This window comes from Myotis daubentonii, chromosome 7 (assembly GCF_963259705.1).
Source record: "Myotis daubentonii chromosome 7, mMyoDau2.1, whole genome shotgun sequence".
Classification (NCBI taxonomy): domain Eukaryota; kingdom Metazoa; phylum Chordata; class Mammalia; order Chiroptera; family Vespertilionidae; genus Myotis; species Myotis daubentonii.
The window spans coordinates 27,255,587-27,281,375 of record NC_081846.1 but is presented as its reverse complement, the minus strand read 5'-3'; the positions used below and the strand labels follow the sequence as shown (position 1 = coordinate 27,281,375).

The window sequence follows — 25,789 nt, the reverse complement described above, 5'->3', positions numbered from 1 at the left end:
ATTTATGAGGAGTTTCTGAAGGGAAGTCAAGGAATGAGGTTACTAGTTCACTAATGGCAAAGAACTTCAGTTTAGGAGTTAACTCCAACATCCAGGAAGCCACTTTAGGCATCTCAGAAGCAATCCTTAGAAATATTTCTGCTTTTTCTAATTGAGGTCAGACAATGAGAAGCTTTCACTAATCCCTAGACATAGCACTTTTTTTTTCTTTTTTGGCATTTGTACAATGACTTCATTTAAGACCTTCCTTAAAAGCATCTTCTCAGTGATAAATGAGCGATGGAGTTGGCGAGCCTTTTTCTCTACTGACAGTAATATTTCAGAAGTCAGGATTATGATTAGAGAAGCACAATATCACAGACAAGACCCAAATCAGTCCCCAGAGTATGAGCTGCTGAAAATAGAATTATCACCAGTTTCCTTCCAGGAACAATTTGGAATCCATCAAAAAGGACGGAAAGGGATGATACTTGAACATAGACAATAAGGCAGGGGAGAGAGACAGCCTTCAATTTCTAATATAATAAAAAAAAAGTTTCTACAGGTTGTCATAGAGCAACTTCAAAAGGTGACTCAAATTCTAGCTACAGAAACAGAACAGGCTAGAGCAGTTCTGGAACATGTCACAAGGAGTGCCCAGGTCTCAGATGGACCGAGTTCTTGGTCAGAAGCTGAGTGCTGTCACAGTTCTAAGAAAAATCTTTTGTTCTCCTTACCCATTCCCAGGAATCAATTTGGTCTCATTAAGGAGTGGCCCTGTCTGGTGAGACTTCCCCCATTCTTGGAAGTCACAGTCACCAATTTAAAGAGCCATGGAAGGGAGAATCATGGCAGATCCTAAGATGCTCAAGATGTCCTAAAACCTGGAACCTGTGACTACACGACCTTCCATGACAAAGGGAACTTTGCAGATGCGATTGGCACCTTGATTTTAGCTCTGGGAGACTGGTATTAGTCAAAATGATCACGTGGTATGTTTGTGTTGTTTTAACCACTAAGTCTCTGGGACTTTGTTACAGCAGCAATTGGAAGCTAATATAAAGACAAGGGTGGAAATCTCAAATCCACATTTTATTTTTTTATCCACATCAATAGTTCTTACTCATAATCCAAAACACCTTGACTATTGGTGTGGTGAGGTTAGTCCTCTGTCCTTGGATTACCCCTCCTGGAGATTAACAGCAGGAAATCAAACCAGTTCTCAAAGCAATGCAAAGGCACAGAAGTAAAATGAAGGTAAGAAAGTCATCTTTTCAAAGACTCTTGTTCTCTGGATCTTTTCAATTAGCACTGTATTGCACTAGGCAATATTATTACTCCATATTTGCTCAATTTGGTCTTTGTTAGAAAAATAAAGGCCCTTCAAACAAAATATAATTCCAACTAATCTTAAAATAGCAGAGCAAATTATAGACCCTAGCAATCAGCTTAGCTGATTCTACTTGGCTCTTTTTGTATTCACCCAACAACTTAAATATGATAAGTGGATTCCAGTGGGGGGTTGGAGGGGAGAGGAAAAGATTTACAGGTCCTTTTGTTATGGGGACTCTGATTAGAAATACATCTTTGACTCTATAGCTGCATGGACTGTTTTGTTTTCATCACTTTGTTCTCTGCTCAAATATTGAGAAGGCCATCCCTGTCCACCTATTTCATGCTGCTCATTCCCCTCACCTAGGCATATTTCCCTGCTTTCATTTATTCACAGTACTAGCACTATCTGAAATCATATTTACATTTTGGCTTATGTATCTATGTTCTCCACTGAAATATAAACTCCATGACATTGGAGAGTTTCTTTATCTGATTCATGGAACATCCCCATTTTATAAAAAAATTCTTGATATATACTAGGCAATCATTAAATATTGTTGAAAGGACAGATGGATGGATACATGACTGGATAGATGGAGCAGAGAATAATAAAAGGTAGCCTTGGCCCAGAAGGTAAAGAAACCTTCAAAGAAATGGTGAAAATTCATAAATCCTCAATGGGTGGCTATTAATTAGAGAGATGGAGGGAAGCAAAGATTCCAGATGATGTTCCTCATGCAGGGCATAACAATAACCAAAATCCAGAGAGGAGAATGGCATTGGTGAATGAAGAGCACAGAAAATTGCCTTGAAAGAGTGGAGCACCAAGGCAGTATCATACAGAAGATGAATTTGGATTGTTGCACATTAAGGGATCAAACAGCTTTGTCCAGTAAGTGTGAATAAATTAAAGAGAGGGAAATAAAAAGATGGCTCTGGAGATTGGTATTTCAAAATAGCCTCTCCTTACCTTGAACTCTGAGTACTGAGCATCCCTCACTTTAGTGGCTCCTGTATTTTAGATGAGACCATTTGAAATAGCATATTGAACTACCACTCTATGTTTGAATATGTTCAAAATTGTCATCAGATATTCACTCTCCCACACATGTCACGGGGAAGGGGGTATTATTGTTGAGCTTAGCTATGTGACTTGTGTCAGCTGATGAAATTAGTGTTGACCCTATCTCTTTTTTATCTAAGAAGAGAATTTAGATATGTATGGTTTGACTTGGCCTCTTTCAATCATGCTCATGAGAAAAGCCTGCTCCAAATGCTGCTGCTGATGACTACTATACATCCCAGATCAGAGATGAGACATTGGAGGAGACTTGGAACTGACTCATTGTCTGAAGTTGAACACAGCCAATGACAAGGTGCTCCACCATTATATCCTTCAAGTTATTATTATGCATTATTATGACAGTAAACCTTATTCATACAGCCTGTCTGTGGGAATGCATGCTACAGAAGTTGGTCATAAAATGTAACAGATACAGTAAACAATCCATCAAAATGCATTCTGCCTCTCCCATAGTGTAGAGCTGTCCCTGAGAAGTAGCTATCTAATCAGAGATTGCATATTGTATTGCACTCAGGTGGAGCCATGTGACAGTTCTGATCAAAGAAATAGATCAATGGAAGTGATGTGTGTCTCTTCAAGACCCAGGTGATTAAGAAGCCATCTCTTTTCCATTCAGCCCGTGAGACAGTGATGATTGAGTTGCCCCACAACTGGGAGACCCATCACACTGGAGAATTTTGCATGCCTGAATTCTCAAATGGGAAAAGGTCACTCCAGGCCAAAAACACCCACATTTGGATAGTTATCGTGAGCAAGAACAAAATTCTTATTTTGTTAAAGCCACTAAAATTTAGTTTGCAGTAGATGGTATTAACCTATGCAATATTTTGCACATAATAAAATTATATGTACAACATGATTAAGTATACACATAGGGTTATTTCAGAATCAGAAAACGTTTATGTTCACTTAAGAGAATATTCCCCAAAGGAGAATGTTCACTTTTCAAAAGCTAGTTTTCCAATATGGTAACATCTTAAATTTACTCTGGTAAATAAACTTAACAAATCTTTAGGTGTTCCAGCTGATGAAGAAAGATCAGTGGAAAGATCCCTGTTTTCAGAGAGTTTATGTACTAGTGGGAGTCAGACAATAAGTAATCACAAAAAATAAGCAAATTATATGCTATGGTAGGAGGTAATACTATTCATAGGAAAAAGGAGCAGGATAAGAACTGCTGGGGTGTGTTGTCAGGGTGTGTGTGTGTGTGTGTGTGTGTGTGAAACCACTATTGTCTTCACTAGCAGAGAGGTGTGGACAAGGACCCCAGAATGCTGGTGACCCTTGAGCCCTGGCAAAGGTCAGAGCTATGTACCCACTGTTTAGTCGAGACAATGGTAGCTGAAGCAACTTCCCCACCAGATAGTCATGTAAATCCTTACTGATTTGCTTGGCCAATGGGGATATTAGGAAGGACAACATAAGCATATGATTGATAAATACTTGAATATTAGGTGTGTCCTTTTGGAAATGCATGCTCTTGGCAGCCAGCTTCCATGCTGCAGAGATAGACTACTGGGTCATGAGAACTCAGATGAAGAGAGACCCTGGAGGTTGAAAGACCATCTTCCAGCCAAGCTCCCAGCTGAATACAGCAGCATGAGAAAAACTACCGAGCTGAGTCCAGTCAAACCCCACAATATTGAGAAATGGTAAATCATTAAGCCACAGAGTCATAGGATGGTTTGTTGCATAGCCACAGATAACTGGAATACCACTAGAAGAACTTTCTTCATATTCCTATGACCAAATTAAGACATAACCCAGATTTTATACCAATTTCTTCATTTACTTTTCTTTGAGCACAAAGGAAAAAGCCCTAGTCTTATCCAATGCCAAGATGAGCTTTAAATCTCTGTCAGTTTGTCGGGAACTTTTCTCCTTTGGTCATCTATCTCATCTTCATCATCATCATCACCATCATCATCAGTCTTTCCCTCTCTTCCGGATCTTTCTCATTAGGCTACTATAAGTTCTTGTTCCTCCCATAATTCACAGAAGTACGTACCTACATGCTTTACCCTAGGCTTCATCTCTTTCCCATTACCACCCCATTTCTCTACTACTTTTTTAAAAAATTCTTTATTGATTAAAGTATTACATATGTCTCCACTTTCCCCATTGACCTCTCCCAGCCACTCTCACCCCCTAGCTAAACATCTCAAAAATAACATTTGCCATATCTCCATTTCCTTATAGTCTGTCTTTTCTTCAATCCCCCTTCAATTTGGCTTCTGCCTCCACCAAATTATTGTGCTGATCACCAATGACTTCTATATTGCCAGATCAAATAGGCACATTTCTGCCCTCAATCTAGTTAAACTCTCAATAACTTTGCACCATTCATCACTATATATTTTTCTATTGGCTTTTAAAGTATCTCATGTTTTCCTTCTAACTTACTGGCTACTTTTTCTCAGTTTCTCATCTTTACTTCTTCACTTATACTTGACTTAATCTGAGTTACTTTTTCTGCAATAAGCTTATGCTTCATTGAGGTAAGTTAAAGGGTTGTTTCTAGACCCTCTGATCTTCCTCTGCTTTCTCTTCTAAGTGATTCTACCTATTTTATTGGCTAATGACATCTTTATTATAATAAAGTGACATCCAAAGCTATGTCACTAACTCATTCTCCAGAGGACTAAATACCATTGTTTACTTTTTGTCTCTGCCGAAATAGCTGCTAAGCATCTCAAGTATAACAATGTGAAACTCAGTTCTCTCCTAATCTTTCCCATCTCATGATTCCATCAGACATTCACTTGTTCAATCCAGAAGCATGGGGTGCCAGAAGCCGATCCACCCTTGCTGCTTGACACAGTCACTGCAGAGAAGAAACATCTGCACAGCTTATGTTTCAAGGGACCTGGCGTATATGGCATATGTTTGCTCCCCCTCTTAAAGCTTTGTGTTTTAAACAGGACCACCTCCCTGAGAAAGGTTGTTTCCCCAGGTAAGGATTTTTCCCTGGAGTTAGGGAGGGAATAAAACCCCTTAACTAAGTGCCAGGCGGGCAATTAATCACTTTAACTACCAACAATAATGCTTAAGTTACATAATCTTTACTTAGGATAATCTCCTTCAGATACTCCCTTGTACCTTAATAGAACAATAGAGTAACCTTGGAATGGAGATAAGAAACGCCCTAACCTTTGGAATAGAATTGACAGGATTAAAATCAACTGGTATAAATACAGATGTAACCGGACAAAAAAAATACAGAACTTCGCTGGAAATCCAGACTAGAGAACCTCACTATGCTGATCAACTGAACGCTGCCTCCATCCACACCTTTGGGAACCCCTGAACCTGCTTGGGCTGGACCCCAACAATAGGGGTTATATTTGATTCTCTTATTCGTTCTTTAAATATTTAATTGAGCATTTACTAGCACCAAACATACATTAGAGTAATATTTTTGTTTTAGAGGTGTTTACTGCTCAGTGTTGGAAAATAGGCACATGAATGGTTAATTACAATACAACTGGGAAAATGGTATAGTAAAGACCAGATCAAACATGCCCATATGCAAACAGTTAGGATTCAGGTACCATTCTAAGAAATGGGGAAAACATTTATTTCAAATACCAGAGTTAAGAGACATTTTGCTTTAATTACAGGAACCATTCAAAATCTCATTTGCCTTATTGAAGATAACCAAACAAGTTAACTCACAATTATCCCTTAGAAGAAGAGTTCTCAGGTTTTAAATAAATGTTTTCAGAAGCACTTCCTAATGTAGACATCTTGTGGAACTGCAGACTTTGATTTTTCCTTGTCAGATGTCTTCAAGTTACTGTCTCCTCAGTGTTTCCACAGAACATGGTTATAAAACCCACTTTATTTCTTTCTCTCAACATTATTTTTATTTTTTTTAATCCTCACCCAAGGATATTTTTCCCATTGATTAGTAGAAAGGAGGGGGAGAGGAGAAAGAGAGAAACATCAATATGAGAGAGACATGTTGATTGGTTGCCTCCCACACACACCCCAACTGAGGCTGGGGATCAAACCTTGTGGGAAGCTGCCTATTGTCTTCACTATCAGAGAGGTGTGGACAAGGAACCCGGAAGGCTGGTGATCCTTGAAGCCCTGGCAAAGGTCAGAGCTGTGCACCCACTGTTAGTTCAGACAATGGTGGCTGAAGCAACTTCCCCATTTATTATTATGTAAATCCTTGCAGATGGGCTAGTCTGCCTGTTATTGGAAATTGCCTGCCTAAGGGCTATGGGTGTATCCCAAACCAATAAAAGTTTGGCCAGGCCTGAGCACCAGTGGAAGTCCTTCCCCTTGAGTTGGACTTGTCTGCCTGGCCCCCCAGCATTTCCAAATTATCTCTTGTCTCCTCTTTCATTTGTGTGTGGCTCCTCTTCCAGATCCTGAACCACGCAGGATGTGGGGGGAACAAACATTTACAACGAAACCTGCAACCCAGGTACATGCCCTTGGCCGGTAATCGAACCCAAGACTCTTCAGTTTGTAGGCCAAGGCTCTAACCACTGAAAAACACCTGGAAGGGCTCAACATTCTTGTTTTGCTCCTCTTTAGCATAATTTTAGAGTTTCAGGGAACTTGACATCCCCAGTAAAATCCCAACTCTTCAGAGAAACATGAGTATTATGTAATACTAGGGGCCAGGTGCACGAAATTCGTGCACTGGGTGTGTGTGGGGGGGAGTGTCCCTCAGCCCAGGCTGCCCCCTCTCACATACTTGGAGCCCTCAGGCATTGACCCCATCACCCTCCAATCGCAGGATCGGCCCCTTGCCCAGGCCTGATGCCTCTGGCCTAGGCGTCCGGCCCGGGCAGCGGGGACCTGCAGTGGCAGCGGGGGGTGCCGCGATCGCGCGGGCTCTGCCCCTGCCCCTGCCCCTGCAGGACGCCTCTGGCTGAAGCGTCCGGCCGGGGCAGCGGGGACCCGCAGCTGCAGCGGCCCCACGATCGTGGGCTTCGCTTTAGGCCCAGGCAAGGGACCCCTAGCTCCCGGGACTGCCAGCTTCGACCGTGCCCAGCTCCCATCGCTGGCTCCACCCCTACTTCCTGCTATCACTGGCCAGGGCGGAAAAGGCACCTGATTCTCCGATCATGGCTGGGGGGCAGGGCAAAGGCGGCCCCAGGGCCGCCTTTGCCCTGCCCCCCAGCTCTTAGCTCCCCCCTGGGTTTCCAATCACTGTCAGTGGCAGGGGGCTTCTTCCTGCTTTCCCTTTCGCCTCCCTGCATTGTGCCTACATATGCAAATTAACTGCCATCTTGTTGACAGTTAACTGCCAATCTTAGTTGGCAGTTAATTTGCATATAGCCCTGATTAGCCAATGAAAAGGGTAGCTCGTACGCCAATTACCATTTTTCTCTTTTATTAGTGTTGATAGTATTAAGGTACATCGCCTAATAAACAGACATTTTTATTTTAAGCACATTTGGTAACAACTCAAGTATTAAAAAACTATATGTAGCTTTCACATATCATATTTCACTGAGGAAATTTTAGGAAAAGACTAAGAATCATAGACAATTTCACCTATCTAGTGTAATACAGACAATCTAGTGATAGTCTCTGGAAGTACAAGAGTTAAAGGAAAATAATTATGCTTCATTTGAAAAAGTTTTAGGAAGTATTAATAAAGTGCTCTTCTTGCATCTATAAGGGTTGGGAAATGTCACAGGTAGTATTAAATATTGTGAAGAATTTCTCCCCAATTCAATAAACACTCCAGTAGAATAAACAATCACTGGTAACAGACTTAATTTGGTATAAAATGGTGAAAGCCAGTTTGTACAAATGATCTCAACTATTATTAGATAATGTATCTCTAATGAGTAAACGTAATATTCCTCTCTGCAGCTTTATTTCCATATAAATAAATGTCAACTTCAATATATATTTATTAAACATAGCATGCTTCAGGACATTTAGAAAGGATATAAAGAGTAAGATCTTTAAGAATACACAGCTTAAAGGAAAATATAGTCTCACCAAAAATCTCCCAAGAAATAGCAATGTCAAGTGTGGCAACCTACTGTGGAAGAGAGCGTATAGAAAGAATGCTTAATTCTGGAAAAGCACCGGCTTAGGAGGAGTTGGCCAAATCTCCACTGAAGGAGGTTTGGAGCAGGAATGAGAAGAATGTGAGAAGTTTTCCAAGAGCACAAGACTATGTGCAATGGCAAGGGGCAAGGAAGGATGCATTTGGGCTGAGAGGGAGAAGCACGGCTGGACTGGTCCAGGTCTATAGAGCAAGCTGAGTGCTTGGGGTACTCTGGAAGAGGGGAGCTTTATTTCATATACATATGCTACACTTGAGTTTTGGAAACATGGAAGTTAAATACAACCTTTTCCATTTATTTACTTGATGAAATAGTTGTGGCTGCTATGTTTATAATTTAGGATCTATAGACCTTTCACTAGATCTCATTCTTGGCTTATAATTCTCCAGATTGCAATAAAAAAGTCAATGTAATCAACAGCACACATTTAATGAGTTTTAATCTATAAAGGGTGCTAGGATCCTTTTCTCACAGATAAGTTTTCACAGATAAGACATGTATATTCTAAATATATATATTTATATATATCTGTCTATATCTATATATCTATATCACTATAGCAATATCTCATAAGAAAGGACTAAAAGTGGGATTATGAGTAACTGCTCCAACTGAAAAGGTAATATTTTTCTGACTTTTTCTCACCAATTCCGCTTCTATCTTCATCTGAGCAACCTTGGTGTAAGCAATCATCTCACGTCTGAAATACTGCAGTAGCTCCCTGAATGTTCCCCCTGAATCTTTATCTGACCTATCTGAGTTATCCTCACCACAGTCACCACAATGAATAATGTCACTTCTTTCTTCCCCACCCCTCACAATGGCTCCCTAGGATGTAAAGCCCTAGGATGGACTTCAAGAAAGGTCCTACAGGGTTCCTCATCTTCTTTGCCCTCCCTGACCACATTTCCTCCTCTTGTTCTTTTTACCCACAATGCCCCCTGACACAGACCTCCTTACTATGCACTTCCTGCCTTTGGAACTTTGAAGCAACTCTTTTCTCCACTTGGAACACTCTATGTCAAGATATCCACCTAAGTCATATCCTCACCTCCTTACTGTCTGTGCAAGTTACCAATTGACCCTAAATTCATCCTGTTATCCTGCTAATGACAAGGGATCTAGGTCCTTTAAATATGTTCTCTTGGGTCATCTAGCACAACGCTGAGCTTTGTCAGTAGAGGAGATTGGAGAGGCACTGCGATGGAAAAGGGTTTTACTTCCCAGCTCCAGCGGCTCACTAGCCAAGCTCCTGCAGAGCAGGCGGCTTCCTCACGTCCAGCTCTGCAGAGAAGACGGCTTCTCTAGCACTTGGCTCCTAAAACCCCGAAAAGCCATCCGCTGCCTTCAGCAACCCTCCCACCGAGGGTGGTCTTGCAGTGAACTACCTCTGATGAGAAACTACTGTGAACAGTTTGCACTAGCACCATAGAGGGTGGTTTTCCAGCAAGTTAAAAGAAAAACAATCCCTGCAATTGATATTCTGTAAAATTCATTGGGCCTTAAGAAGTACAAGAAGGATTTTGACTCTGCTAAGCTCTTTTATATTCTCCTTAGTTTTCAGCTGTTCTCATTGGATGAAGTTGTCAGAAAGCAGAGATTTCCAAAGGGTGATGTGTTCTCATGTTCTGCTCCATAAAATCAATGTAATTGGATATTTATTGATGTCATTGGATAACCTAGCTTTATTTAACAGGAAAGGAGGAAAGGGAAGACTAGATAGAGGCATGCCATTTACAGCTTTGCCAAAAAGCTGCATTGAACACTCTCCAAGCCTGGTCCCCGCTTATTGATGGGGGAAGGGACTGGACAAGACAGTTCAGATGCTTGCCCAGTAAAGGTCTGAGTAACTGGGATGGTGCCTACCTGTCTGCCTGCTAGTCATACCTGGGAACAAATTAGTGGCTAGGATGGGCATGGCCACTGCAAGCAAGAGAAACCTAAATATTTAAACTTCCAAACAATAGAAGTTCTCTCTCTCTCTCTCTCTCTCTCTCTCTCTCTCTCTCTCTCTCTCTTCCCTCTGGCACTCCGGGTTCCTGGCTCTCCTGTGGCAGGAGGGTGCACTCCCCTGTGCCCACATGGCACAGGTCCCTGCTGGACTCCACATATGGACTAATGGACTTTAAATAGTTTGGATACTGAACTTCACCCTGCCACAACATGGAACAGAAGCTCTGGACACTGGCCTTGTTTCTGGCTTTGCTGAACTCCCCGCTGCCCCTCTTTTAGGACTAGCTTGGGGTAAAGAGGACATTGGAAACAGGAATGTAACCCCATGCCAATAAAATCTCCTACCACCTCTCATCCTTCCATGAGGGCTTCTGAAAATTCTTACTTGAGCAGCACCTCTAGAACCCCACTCTCACAAGCAATGAAGGAGTCCCACTTGTGTTCTTCTAGCAGCAATATTAATAGCAAAAAAAGAAAAAAAATTAAGAAGAGCTTGCCTTAAATCACTGCCTTCCCACTTAAGAGGGAAAATCACAGAAAGCAATATGTATTATAAAAGCTGTCAGAGCAGACACAGGGCCATAAAATGAAAGCACTCATTCTGCAATAAGTGTATGCTTCATTGAGGTCAATTAAAGGCAAGATTTATGTACACATGCAGTCACTCTGCCTTAAAAAGTGGCTTTATGCAGTCTTATAGGAGGTAGAGTGAAATACTGCTCAGAAGCTGGATGCCTATAGAATAGTAAAACAGAATTAATCTGGGAGAATATGCCTGGCTGGTAGGACTATGGCAGAGTTGGCTTAGGAAAACTCAGAAATACAGAAAAATAAGAAAGATTAAAGCTAACTGCCAAAAGTCATTTAAGGAAAGAAATCTCAGCTCTCTATTGTCTTAATTGAGAAACTTGGATTTTAAACCTTATTAAATGGCGTAAGTTGAACATTGTGTGATTTATAGCATGAAGATAAACTGTAAGTTACCCAATAACACATCACAGCCAGCCAACAGTATTCTTTGCCACCACCCATAATTAATTTGTGTCCTCCTAGGATTCGGAAATGTAAAGCAATGGAAGAAATATAGTATGAGGTTTTACAAACCTAAGAGCAAGCAGACAACCCTCTCATCTTTTAAATCATTCAGAGCGGTTACTGTATTGTAAACAAAGCCAGGACTGTGGTGATGGATGGATGGCCGATGCACTAGCTCTCTGAGGGTCATAAATCACTGTGCTTTTCTTCTAAGCTCTCCAAATGCCTGAACTTCTTTCTGCATTAAAGATGCTTGAAAGTGCATTAACTCTTTGTATCAATTAGTCTCCTGGAAGACTCATTGGTAAAATAGCATGTTTAGGGGCCATATTGAAGTAAAAAGAAATAGACGAAAGGCAGGGGCTTTGTAGAGAAGTAAAGGAAGAAGAGGATGTGTAAGAAAAGCAGGCTGTCAACTCATTTCCTCCATTTTCCTTACAAAATCTTAGTAATGTAATAACTTACTACATTACTCCTTAATGCTTTAGTATAAATTGCATAGATAAATCCCTATCCAAGCTTGGGGCCAGACAAAAACAGAGACCATGGGAAAGTTGCAATGAGGGTTACAGTAGTAATTTTCACTTCATTTGCAGACCCATGCTTTCTGATGTCCATTTATCCGTAAGTGGAAGTTGATGTGCTATTGCAGTTCAGAAGTTGCATAACTTGGGAACATGTGGTCTCCTCTTTATTTGTCATCAAAATGCTACTCAACAGGCATAAGGTAGAGGTACTTAGTATAAATTATTATCACCAATCCCTGCAATCATTGGATTCTGGTAAATCCACAGGCCAAAGCACTGGGGAGCACCATAGCAATGTCAAGGCTGCTGTACGTTATCTAGCCCACATCCACCAGGTGTTTTAGGGAACAGAAACCGTGCTGGGCCAAGCTAGCCCACTAGGTCCACAAGAGAATCACAAACTAGGAATGGTCACAGCAAGTATCAAATAGACAGACATTTATTTATCCTATAATTTTAAATATTTGCACCATTTTGATGTCAATATTTTACTTGAATCTTTCCATTCTAGGAGTTCTTTGGCATATGGCTGCTGGACTAAGGAATGTATTTTCTCATGTCTCATAGGTAAGCTGAAACAAACAAACAAAATTCCCACTTTCAACTCAATAAAATAATCCAGGCATTTTGCAGCAGGAGTAACTTCAATTAGTTGGGAAAAAGAAAAGTCAAAGAGAGAACTAGAGAGGGGAGTTATAGATTGCCCTATTTGCTTACCTATTATTTAGATTGGCTTGTGATATTTATATTATTCTATTGAATTATAGTATACTTCTTGCATTGCTAATTTACTTTCCACCAATTGGCTTCTGAAATATTCAATCACATAGTTGAATAGTTTCCAGGAAAGCAATATATACATCTCCTTTGTATCTGAGTAGGCAGATTTTGAAGCTGGCCCACTAGAGTCCTGCCCTCTGGGACTCTTATAAATCTCTTTCCTTGAGTGCAAGTAGAACTGTGAATATGATGGTATTTTTCTCCTGTGATTAAGTTACAGCCTATGGAAAAAAGGTGAAGGGATTTTCCAGTTATAATTAAGTTTCCTAATCTGTTGACTCTGAGCTCACCAAAAGGCAGGTTATCCGGGACAAGCTATTTCAAAGAAGATCCAGGCCTTCCCTGGAGGGAGCAAAGCCAAGGGAGAGAGTCTCTCTCCTTTTGTCCTTGAAGAAGCAAGCTGTCATGTATTCCACAACCTCAGGGACATGAATTCTGCCAACAAGTAGGTGAGCATGGGAAAGACCCGGACCCGGCCTCAGCCAGCACTTGGACCACAGCCTTGGGCAACCCTAGGAAGACTCTTCACTCACAGAAACTGTGAGATAATAAAAATGGGGTATTTTAAGGGACTACATTTGTGTCAATTTGTTGCACAGCAATTGAACACCATCCAAATCAATGCCTTGATCACAATAGACGCTCAGGAAATTTGGGTTTATTGGTTTTTCATGGAAATATCCATCTGAGCCAACAACTTGGACAAAAATCCTCTTGTGAATTTAAACACTAAGACAAGTGAGGTCAAACCCAGTCACTTAATAGAAGCCAGTAATGAGGCAGGGTAGTTTTTGGACTAGAACCAACAACCATGGCAAGGTCTGGGAGATGTGTTACATCATGATTTGACTTACAAACTGTTTCATTCATGGGCCTCAGGGTACATTTAGAAAAAGATCATACAGTGTAGATGTGCAACTCTGTCTCCATCTGAGCAGCGCCTGGTTTGACAGATGGCTTTGACTCTAGGAAGCCTGGCGGCTTCTGATTCTGTCAACCTGGAAAGAGAAACCCAGGAATGTGGGCCTTCGATGATAATCGCCTACCTTTCCCATAAAACAAGCAAGAATGCACACTAGGACACTACCAAATGCCCAAACAATGAAGACGGGCCCAGCTTGTTTTCCACTCTCCTTGTGTTTTATTAGCACCGTGCTGAATGGGGATTTGCGCACTTCTTGAGCACATCCAGGGAAATACAATTGCCACTTGGGATGTGAAAAAGGACCCAGAGCAGACACGTAGTCATCTACACGAGCCATTCAAATAGCCACCCGAAAAGTGAACGCTGAGCCCTTTGAAAGAACAAAAAGCCTTGACGAGAAAGGAAAGACCCTTTTAGGAAAAGATCCAAACAAATTCAGAAAGTGCTAAGCAGATACTGGAAAGGCTTAATGGTCAGCATTTTTTTGAGGGCCCATCATTCTGTTCACTTTTTATTTATTATTTTGCTCATGTATTTTACCCCATGGATTCTGCCTAACAACTTGGTAAGATGGATTACTTCCCCACTCCTCCTTAACAAGTTGTCACAACATGGCACCTTGAACATCAATATTCCTCACCAGCTCACAGTTCTACAGATCACAAGTCTAGGCACAACCAGAACCCCTAAAACTAAGCAGGTACCACATGGAGGCAATGGAAAAGGGCAATCATGACCAGTTTATCTTCTCTACTGTATTATATATAATTTCAAAAGATATTATTGTAAAGATTCCTAAAATAGAGTTGTAAATGTTTATTTTTAATGTGGCAAGATTACATTTTTTAAAAACTAAATTATACCTTTCTTGGTATGTGATTTTTATTCTGCTTGTGCTCATTACACCATTTTATTTCTTACTCTGAAAAGCTGTTTTGCTACAAGTCCATTTCTTTTTAACTTTTATCCACAGGGAAGTCATAATCCCTTACTTAAATAGAAGCCGGTAACCATGGAAATCATTCTAATGCCACTGAATCAATATTTTGACTTTGCTGACATTTAAGGTAAAAAGAAAAGACAGACTAAGATTTGTAAAAGTCACTTTTTATCTTTTTTATAATTTTGATAGCCAGAAAAATTGTAAAGAAAACATATGCTCTGTAATGAACTCCAGTTAACTTATGATTATAAAGAACTAAGAATTCATAAAAGAACAATCTACATATTTATATAATTTTGGCTTTGAGTACACACATATGAATGCATCCATTTGGACTCAATACTTTTTACCCATCTCTGAACTGAGCCTTAATTTCTGTTGTTACAAAAGTCATGACTTGAAAGAAGAGATTGAACATATCCAGTTTTGCAATTTCCTTCTTATTAAGTGTTCTGAAGAGAAGGTGAAATTTGCATTGAGAATCACTCTTCAATAGAAATAGACCTTTTCTGCACCAGATTCTAACAGTCCATCTGGTCCACTGAGTATTCTTAAAGACACAATACAGCTGAAGGCTCTTCAGCCCATGTTTAGAGCTCTGTTTGAAGACAGTTGTTGAAGTTGGGCCTAGCATTTAATAAACCTCACTGCCCACCCAGTAGTTTTCCAAGTCTAACTTACTGGTAAGTCTTTGCTGCTGCTGTTATTGTGACCTCTGAAGAAATGAGGGTAATGGAGCCTCTGTTCTGTTTGATAACTAGTTATTTGGAACCCTAGGTCCTTAGATGCTGAAGGGATCTGAAAGACTTAGGAGCTTCTCTGTCTCAGGAATTATTTACCAGAGTGCATCCTAAATGAATGGTAATCAGTTCTATTATTTAAGACAATTGAATCAGGACTCAAATGTTTCTTCTAGGGGAAAATCATTATGATTCTCAGCTTGTTTTTACTATGAATACCCTGCCCTGAGGGGTCTATTCTAAAGTGTATATTTGACACTGATTCCAGGAATGTTTCTGGAGCTTATACTGCTTGATAACAGCTCCTTACTGGCTATTTTCCTTGTCTGTTTCATCTCTTCAGTCCCCTCTGGCTGACTTTTTATTCCCTTTTATTCTTGAACTAGAGGCCCAGTGCACAAAAATTTGTGCAATCAGGGGGCAGGGGGAGAGTCCCCTCAGCCTGGCCTGTGCCCTCTCGCAGTCTGGGACCCCTCAGGGGATGACCACCTGCTGGCTTATGCCAGCTCCCCAGGGGATTGGGCCTAAGCTGGCAGTCAGCCATCCCTCTGGCAGCCCAGGAGGGGGATGTCCACTTGCCAGTGGGGAGCAGGCCTAAGCTGCAGTTGGACATCCTTAGCAGCGCTACTGAGGAGGTGGGAGAGGCTCCCACCACCACAACTGTACTGGCAGCCATCAGCCTGGCTTGTGGCTGAGCAGAGCTCCCCCTGTGGGAGTGCACTGACCACCAGGGGGCAGCTCCTGCATTGAGCATCTGGCCCCTGGTGGTCAGTGTGTGTCATAGTGACCAGTCATTCCCAGTTGTTCTGCTGTTAGGGTCAGTTTGCATATTACGCTTTTATTATATAGGATAGAGGCCTGCTGCATGGGTGGGGGCCAGCTGGTTTGCCCTGAAGGGTGTCCCAGATCAGGGTGGGGGTCCCACTGGGGTGCCTGGCCAGCCTGGGTGAGGGGCTGACGGTTGTTTGCAGGCCAGTTACACTCCCTTCAGGGTGGGGATCCCCACTGGGGTGCCTGGCCAGTCTGGGTGAGGGGCTGAGGGCCATTTTCAGGCTGGCCAAGCCCCCCGGCAACGGAAGCTCCCGGCCTCTCCTTTTTATCTATTTTTTTATTCTGGGATTTATTTACCTTCTATAATTGAAACTTTGTAGCCTTGAGAGGAGCTCAGAGCCAGCCAGGGTGGGCGTTAGGGAAGCTTGGCTTCCTCCATCGCCAGGGCCAACCCAAGCCTCCTGCTCACTCCAGCTCCATGGCCACAGCAGGCTGAAAGCAGGTATCTGGGATTTATTTACCTTCTATAATTAAAACTTTGTTGCTTTGAGTGGAGCTCAGAGCTGGCTGCGGCAGGCGGGAAGCTTGGCTTCCTCCATCATTGGGGCAACCAAGCCTCCTGCTTGCTCCAGCTCCGTGGCTGCCGGCCACCATCTTGGTTGTGTTAATATGCATGTAGTTGCTCTGATTGGCTGGTGAGCATGGCTTAAGGCATAGCAAAGGTACAGTCAATTTGCATGTTTGTCTTTTATTAGTGTAGATAATTCTAGATTATGTTCAGGCCCTCTTCATTCAGAGACCTCTCTTCTAAATCAGTAAACTTCTTTTGCAAATAACCTAATGTAATTGATGATATAGTTTTCTGGCAAGAAAAGCAGGAGAGAGGTAACCTCTGGAAACAAGACCATAAAAAACAAACAGAAATGAAAGGGACCATGTACAGTGGGGCCTTGACTTATGAGTTTAATTCATTCTGTGACAGAGCTCATAACTCAAATTACTCGTATGTCAAATCACAAAGTGAACGAGTGAGACACGTGATGCTGGGCTGATGTTGTGGCGTTCATTGTGATGTTCGCTGGGCCAACTAGCAGTGGGGTATCTGAAGCTGGCTCATAACCCGAATTTTAGCTCAAAGCAAAAAATAGGCCGAGAGACGGCTCGTATCTCGAAAAACTCGTTAGTTGGGACACTTGTAAGTCAAGGCCCCACTGTATCAGTATCAGATGAAACCTGAGAACAATATTTAATATGCTCCAGGGCCCTTTAGTGTATTAACAAGTAAACCAAAGACTTAAATTGTTTCTAAAAGCACCAGTGTGTTAAAAGTTAAAAAACATACTAATGATCTTGAATCATGAGAAAAAAAAATCAAATACTCTAAGGCAGCAGAAAAAAATAGTTACATAGATACACAGACATACACAATCTTTGCTGTGCTTTTCATCATAGCAAACCAAACTGAAACCAAATAAGTATTCATCAAGGAGGTGATGATTAAATAAATTATTATGATATTTACTTCTCTTCTTAAAAATGGTGTTTCTTAACAAACTGAATGCCATGAAAAATAGTCACAAAAGAGTAAGTGAAAATACAAGCACACAACTCTATTCACAATGATTTCAATGTTGTAAATACACATACACATACATGTTATGTGTACTCTCACACACATACACCTAGTCATGATATAGTTTTGCATATTTGGGTAATAGGAAACACTGAGCATAAGTGGAGATTTTCCAAGTAGAACGGAGGGGTTAGCTTTACCTCTAGGCATTTATTCGTATTTTTCAGTATGCACTAAAGCTTTGGTTTTTTGGTTAAACAGGCACTTGGGCACCAATAAGGGGAGATGAGAGTAATGGAAAATATAGCATATGCCGAATGGGCACCCCATCTCATGGACTAGATTTGAGCTTCTGTGGAAAGATTAGGCCAGAAAAAGAGGGAGATTCCATGAGGGACTGGGGAGCCTAGGTGACAAAGAAATCTGCCCAGTTGAGGAAAGGACCACCTGGCTTCCACTCTGCAACAAACCACTGTGAAACCCGGTGTGCTGGGGGATGCTGTGGACAATGTCAGGGACAAACAGGGTGGGAGAAAGGCTACAGGGCCTCGTATAGCCATGCTCTCAAGCTGGCCACTGGCAGTACTGGGAACCTTAAAGTGTTTTCCACAACTTATATACAAAACTGTAAATGGGCTTCCATCTAAGCACACTAGAGACCACTCCTCCACCAAGGGACTCTCAGGAAAAACTCAGGAAAACCAAGAATTGTTGACTCAAGTGAGGACTAAAGAGCTGAACAGATCTGGGGGTAGCCTGACCTAATTTATATTCATAAAGCAGATAGGAGGCTGAGACATATTTGATCTATGTGTTTCATCATCAGGAAAAATATAGACATGGAAATTTATGTACACACACACGCACATTCACTGGAAGTACACCAAAATGTAAAAAATAATTATTTTTAAAAACGACTACATTTTTTTCTTCTTTATATTTTTCTGCATTATAAGTTTATCCTAACAACCACATGCTACTTCTTTAGTCATATCAATAATACTTCTAAACTCAAGACACTATAAATATCATGTATATTTCTAGGCAAAATAATTTCCTAATAACGCAAAGCTTTAAGGGGGTGAGAACACACATATTGCCTTCCCTTTCCAATAAATCAAATATCCTTATCTGTTTGTCTTTTGACATCATATCAATAAATAGCCCCCCACCGCCCCGCCAGATTCTTCTTTTCTGGGACCTGAGGGAGATGGACCAGGGAGGAAGGCAGATGCTCATCAGTGACCTGTTGCCTGAAATCTTTTTCTAGGTGAAGTGGGTGAGGGGTGTGTTACCTTCGGAGCGCTCGGGGGCTTTCCCGCTCTTACTGGTGGCTGCGCTGTTGACTGTCTCCGATGAGGTGCTCAGCTTGGTGCTCGGGTCTCGCTTGGGCTTGGGGGGTGGTTGTCTTCGGGAGCCACAGCTGCGGTCATCATCTGTGCCCCCCACCGAGTGCAGGGACTGTGACCTCACGGAGAAGCCGCTGGAGCAAGGATGGGGAAGTCGGTCCTGAGGAGCAGGCATCGTCATGAATCCCATGCGGAAATGTTTGCCGGCGTAACTTCCTTCGTGGCCTCGTCCTCCTTCTCCACCTATGCTGTAAAAGAAAGCAGACCTCAATCCATGGAGAGAAACTGAGCCAGGATATGCCATATGGGATCTGCTTCTGGGGCAGAGAGAGAAAAGGACTCACTGAACTACACAGTGTCTCCTAAAGCTTCTGCTCAAACGCTGCATATCATTTTTCACTCACATTTCATTGGCTAAAAGGAATCTTACCTCTAAGCTTGATGTCAATGGGTGGGGATATATTCTCCTACAACAGGAAAGCACTGCAGGTGACATGACAATATGTGGGGCTGCATGATCCTTTTACAGGTAGGAGACCAAATACCAGTATAGCAGTTGAGGAATGAAGTTAATGACTCATCAGGGGACTTTGTACTTCTTGTCCCCATACGTCTCAGCTCTACAGGGTTGGAGGTCCTTGTCTCCAAATGAATCACACACTTTCTAGAAGATACAGCAAGGGTCCCATTGAACAACCATCTATCGCTGCCTCCTGGGCAGTTTGAACTTCCTTTGTATAGTGGCCAACAGGCAACAAGATGAGTCTCTGTGTGGAAGAGATCATTGACCCAGTCAGCAGGAGGAGGCAGGGCTGCTGCCATGTGATGGGGCAGAGATAAATATGTGTGGAACCCCTCTTGATAGCCTCTTGCCCAATTGTGATTTTGAAACATCATATGCAGCAACCCTGACCTGAGAAGGTTTTAGTTACTAGGGGTTCCAACCTCTCATGAAAGAAGAATGAGTCTCACCACCAAGTAAGCCCAGCAGAGGTGTTAGAAAAGAATGAGAGTGAGTATCAACCACAGCCCCCATATAAATTGTAGTGATGAGAGCTATAGTCTATCACACTAGCTGTCCCCTTGTATGGTTCCCCGCAGGAAGTCTCTTGGAAACCATGAAAAAGCTGCTCCCCAACCTGTAAGAGAGGTACAGCTGCTGAACTTGAGGTAAATTATGGCAGCCATCAGATCTCCATCAGGAGAGAAACTTCTCTAAGGATAGGAGTTAGCTGACAGCCACCAACACCAGAGTCTTCAAATCTAGTGCAGTATCTTAGTCAAGGGCACTCTCCCTGAAAGGCTTGTAGCCAATAGCTGAGCATGTTGTGCTGTGGTTCCTGACTATTTCTGCCCAGTGTGGGAGTCCTCTATGGACAATGTTTGTGTCTAAGTTCCCCTATTGGGCTGGCTGAGACTTTCCCATAACTATACCTTGCTCTGCTTTGAGGATCTTCCTATCCGATCAATTTTCCACCCCAGTCTTCTTTTATAGCTGTCAACCCTGCATTGTGGCCTGAGGCTTGTTCTGCCTATTTCTGCATTCTCCCTATCCCAGACACCCTCCTCAATAAATCTCTCACACTTTTAACCCCATATAGCTTGGTGTCTGCTTTCTAGAGGACATGAACTGACAGGCTTGGGAACAATCATACAGTCCATGGTATTCAGAAACCAAATAAGATGTAACAGAAAGCCTAAAAACAAACTGGAGACCCTAGAAATAAGAAATGTGTTTGAAAATAGGACATTCTCTGGCTTTAGACTGAGCATTTAAATGGTGGTTGCGGAGGGCAGGGGGCGGGGGGAGGGGGGAACTAGCTCCACTGTAGGAATACTTGGCTTGGAATGAAATGCATGGGGGCTGCAGAGTCTTTTTGCAGTAAGACTCTAACACTGAAGCTAGATTAAGCCTGACACATCTCATGTTATAAATATAAAAATGTTTCATAATCTTGAATTTAAACAAGTATGCTTTTTCTCACACAATGTAGGCAATGTTGCAAGATCTAGTTGTGTTGAGTAGTTTTTCTATTATAAAACACACAAAATAAGACTGTATTCCCAGAAGTAATTGGTAAAATATTTGTAAACTTCTCACCCAAACAACTTAATGGCTAATGGACAGACCCCGGCTATCGTGTTCTGGATTCATTGAGTTGTAGGCTCCATCTCCAGTTCCCTCATTGAGCAGCTGTTCAACATTAGTTACTGACCCCTAAGAATATTTCTGTATCTGTTGAATAGTAGGACTGGCCTCGTGGAATTGTTCTTAAGTTTGCCTGAGATATTATATACCAAGCACTTAGCACAGAGTCTGACATAATATGCAGTCAATAATTTTTGCTTTGAAATTCCTATTTTTTAAATCCTATCCTCCTGAATTGTGTTTATGGAATTGTCATATGCATTGTAAGACCATGTCTCTAAAGTGTGGTATACATAAAGTGTAACCTCAAAAAACTGCACACAGAGTCAAAACAAAATCCTATATTTAACTCGAAATATTATGATCATCTAAGCAAATATGTTCCTTATATTTGCTCTTAATTTTTTTTCAATACTTGCTTCAGTTTTTCAAAGCACCTGTTGATCAGGACTGACAAGGAAAGCTACAAAACAAGTATTTCAAAAATGCTTTGACACTGCTATTCAACAGAGGTTGTTATTTGTCTTGCTGTCATCTTGAAAATCCATCAGCATTAATGTTGTGTCTCTCTCTTCCTGAGAACTATCTCCCTTTAGAGATGAAAACACAACCCCTGAGAAGGGTGAGCTACCAAGGTGAGATGTCATCTTTTGAAGTGACGAGGCTGTAGCTTCTGTGTGTAATTTTGAAGCAAGCATGACAATATTTTATAGTAGAGTTTTCCTTAAGAACCACTGCAGAAAAACAGAATCCCATTCCAAATAGATAGATAATAGATTCAGCATGTCAAACTCAAAGGCTAACACAGGACAAATAAAAAAGGTTTAAGTTTATGTGGGCCGCAAAAAAAAAAAAAAAAAAAAGCTTCAATTTTCAATGTATAAGCTTGGTACACTAATATCATTACTACATATCAAGCAGATTATATTATTTTTTACTTCACAGCAAAAATACTCCAATTCCCACTTTTCTTGGAAAGTTTGATGTTTGTCAGCAATTTTTGTTTATTTTTACTACCATTTAATTTCAATAGAGACATTCTGAATACAAAGGGCTGAAATAAATGAGTTATCATTAACATAAAATAATAGAACATTTTAATAAAAATTAATATTTTTTTCTTGAACATTAACTTACTAGGCACTGAATAACTTCACAAATTAATAAGTGTAACACAAATAAACTTATTTTTCTTGTTCTCTGAAAGTGAAATATTTCCTGTTGCGCCCACCAAACAAGTCAGTCCAAGACTAAGGATGTGGCAGTCAGCTGCTAAAATATTCGCTGCTAGTATTAGTGGAGAGAAAAGGTGCACCTGTGTGTAAGGCGCATAAGGGAAATGAATGCTACATGATTATTGTAATCAGTTATTAGCGAACATTGTAGTTCTTTATTAATGATTATGAATAAGAGGATATTGTAAAAATTAAGTCATGACATTTTTATTAAAATGTTTCTTACATATCATTTTATTGGCTGGGCCGCAAAAATATTTGTTGTTGTAGCCCCTGGGCCACGAGTTTGACATGCTTGTAACAGATAGATAGATGAGATAGATGATAGATAGACAGATAGATAGATAACAGATCCTCCTTTAAGCATAAGTAGGAAGTTTGTATATAAAATGAAGGGTTATGTAGGAGTAGTTACTAGCTTGAATATTTGCTTTTTCTGGAACAATTCTGTGAAGCTGAGTTCAAAAATCCATCTGTGACATTGATGTGTAATCCAGTGTATTTCTAACTACAAATTTGTAAACCACCTGGAATTTTTCTGTTGATTTTTCAAGGAAAAGTGCTTATCTGGCATCAGGGAACAGGCACATTTAATTGTGAAGTAAATGGGTAACTATCTGAAAGGAAAATGGAGGCTACAACTGTAAAGGAGTTAATGAAATTTGCCTGTGAGCAAGGTGATGGCTGTCATCTGCTACCTATTCAAATCTTTCATGTTAGGCATTTTACTGTAATGAATGAAAGGAAATAAATATTTAGAGTTTATTCATAAAACTTTTTTATGACTTTAAAAGTTTATACTTGGCGTTGCCCCCTTCTTGTCATCTCTTCAGATAAATTAGGCCAAATGTCAGGGACCCTGTTCTGCCCAGTGAGTGCCTCCAGCCCACCCCACCCGAGGGACTCCTGCTCTAGAACTTGTCCCCTTTCTCCTTCAACATTCGCCTCTTCTAGGTGTCATTTCCAGCTAAAGCAATCTATTCTTTTGAAAAATTGTACATAGTAAGAGCCAAGAGATTAATGGGTTATACCTTTTCCTATCTTGACAGGCAATATGCCTCAACCAAAAGTGAGACTTTTAAGAGTCATAATTGATTATATCTGCCATGATTTTTGGCATATGAAACTCATCATCCAATTCATCACATTTGCACTCATTCCATCCCCATGAGGCCTTTATGAGTACAAGTGGCTGTTTACCTCTCCTTGATCTTCATGAGGGCAGATATCCTGTCCTCTTGCTCGCTGCAATAGTCACTAGCACATTATCCATGCTCAAACATATTTGTTTTATGAAGGAAAAATGAAAAAAGGAAGTATGTCCATTTTGGAGATAGACAGATAGAGGGCTCAGTTACAGAATTTCCTGGGCATTAATCATCTGTGCTTCCCAAAATGTCATTCTCCCTACTCCTGGTAATGAAAATGCCTGTGTGGAGACCAACCTTCTGCCTCTTAGTCCGGTGTGTTACTCAGACCCAGTCAACCAACTGCTAGACCCCTGTGGCCACCGTGACTATTGTAGGAACTGGCAAATGATTCAAGTCGGTCCAACACAGTGAACACCATGTATCATATAGGAGCCCAGACTCACTGCATGCCTCTCACTACCAGGAAGGGACACTAGTGGGACCAGGTCTGTGTCATTGTACAAGAACTGGATCTATTAATGCCTGCAGCTAGGCCAGTCCTGGGACCCTTCAGTGTGTCAACTCCTAAATTCCATTTAGTTGAAGCCAAATATAATTGGGCTTACTGGCACTTGCATTGGAAAAAGTCATAAAGAAACCAATATAATGCAGCAATTACTAAATAAGTATTTTGGCTAAGTGACATCGGAAAATGCAGTTGAAGCTAGGTAAGGACTAGGAATGATCCAGAGCAAGAAATGAATGAATCATACTAAAAACTGCTTGAAAATATTTTTTTTAATCTAACATTATAAATTAAAATAATTAACTGCTTTGTACACTTGCTCAATATACATAATTTTACTTATGGAGTACACTTTGATGTGGAAACTTGGCTCCAGTAAAATTAAACTGTGTTCACATTTTCTTCCAAATTGTTCACTCACCATTACCCTTAATGGCGTCTCTGAGCCCCATTTGCTCATTCAAAGTCTTGATCTGTGGATATTTTGCCTTAGGCTCAAACATTCTTTTCACCAATTCATATCCTCAGTGATATCTATTTCCTACTTTTGTGCTCCTAATATCTTATCACGCTGAGCTTTTTTTTCAGACATGAATTTCCTGTCTGGCTGCTTATTGATGTTTCTGGCATCTTAAGGTCAAGTGTTTAAAATGGAAACTTTATACATCTTTTTATTAACTGCTGTGGTAAACTGTTATTGAAAGAATAAAGAAAACAAAACAACAGAGTAAAAAAAAAAAAAACTGTCCCAAAGATAGGGAATGCAGATTCCATTAGCTGCACATTGATACTCTTAAGCATTGAATATATTATTTCTCCTTACTAGGATATTTTAATTCTTACCTAAAATTGGGTATCTCAGAAAGAATCTGAGATATGTAATCCACCACTAACTAGCTATCTAATTTTAGGTAAAAGGCACATCATTTCTGAGCCTCAGTTACTTTTATAATGAAGGGCATACTTCCCAGGGTTGTTACAAGAAATTAAAATAAGATAAAAACTTTCAAAAGCACCTAGCAAAGTGGCTGGTAAAAGTAAAGGCTAGACAAATATTAGTTTACCTTCCCTACCTTTCTGGTTGGCCAGGGAACTCCGTATCAGTTTTCATCTTTCAGCTATGAAATAGGCATTTTAGTAAGTTTCCACTCTAGGAGACTTACTAAAGGAAAATACTTTAACAATATAAATGAGTTTTGCTTATTTCTGTAAGAGAGCTTTCACAGTAATTACCAGGCAATATACTTCCAAATCCAATTTAGGGGGGAAAGATCTTGCTGGAAAGTAAGGGGAAAGGAACATATTTTTTCTGCCATAATCACTAGTTGGGTATTGTCTAGAGTTAAGCAAATCGACTGGATGAATTCCATGCTTATTTCTGTCAAAACCCCATGATATTTCAAGATTTTTATGAACATTAGGGCTCAGGGTAATCATGGCTGGGGAATTATGTTTGAAAAACAAATGTGCCATTATTTATTACAAAGTACTTATCACCTAGAGTTTGAGGGGATATTGCTGTCCATTAATTTGATGCTTAGTCATAACAATAAAGTGAGGAGATTGGAATGGGGCATTGAGAGGTATTTCTAACCTTTATCAAAGTCCTATTATTCACTTCTGAGGTTCTAAAGAGGCAGGACTGAAATATAATGCTTATTAAGCTCAGAACAAATTCTGTGGAACATTTTCAAGTGACTTATTTCTACTT

The 25,789-nt window shown here is 40.8% G+C and overlaps 1 protein-coding gene across 1 annotated transcript in view; it reads right to left on the bottom strand.

The window, feature by feature from the left end:
- The window catches only part of NYAP2 (neuronal tyrosine-phosphorylated phosphoinositide-3-kinase adaptor 2), a 129,052-nt gene extending 109,710 nt beyond the window's left edge, over nucleotides 1-19,342 (bottom strand). Inside the window, exon 1 of the mRNA XM_059704860.1 lies at nucleotides 18,985-19,342. Within this exon, the coding sequence (XP_059560843.1) occupies nucleotides 18,985-19,342 (358 nt within the window). The remainder of the gene's footprint in view (nucleotides 1-18,984) is intronic.
- Nucleotides 19,343-25,789: the final 6,447 nt, after the last annotated feature.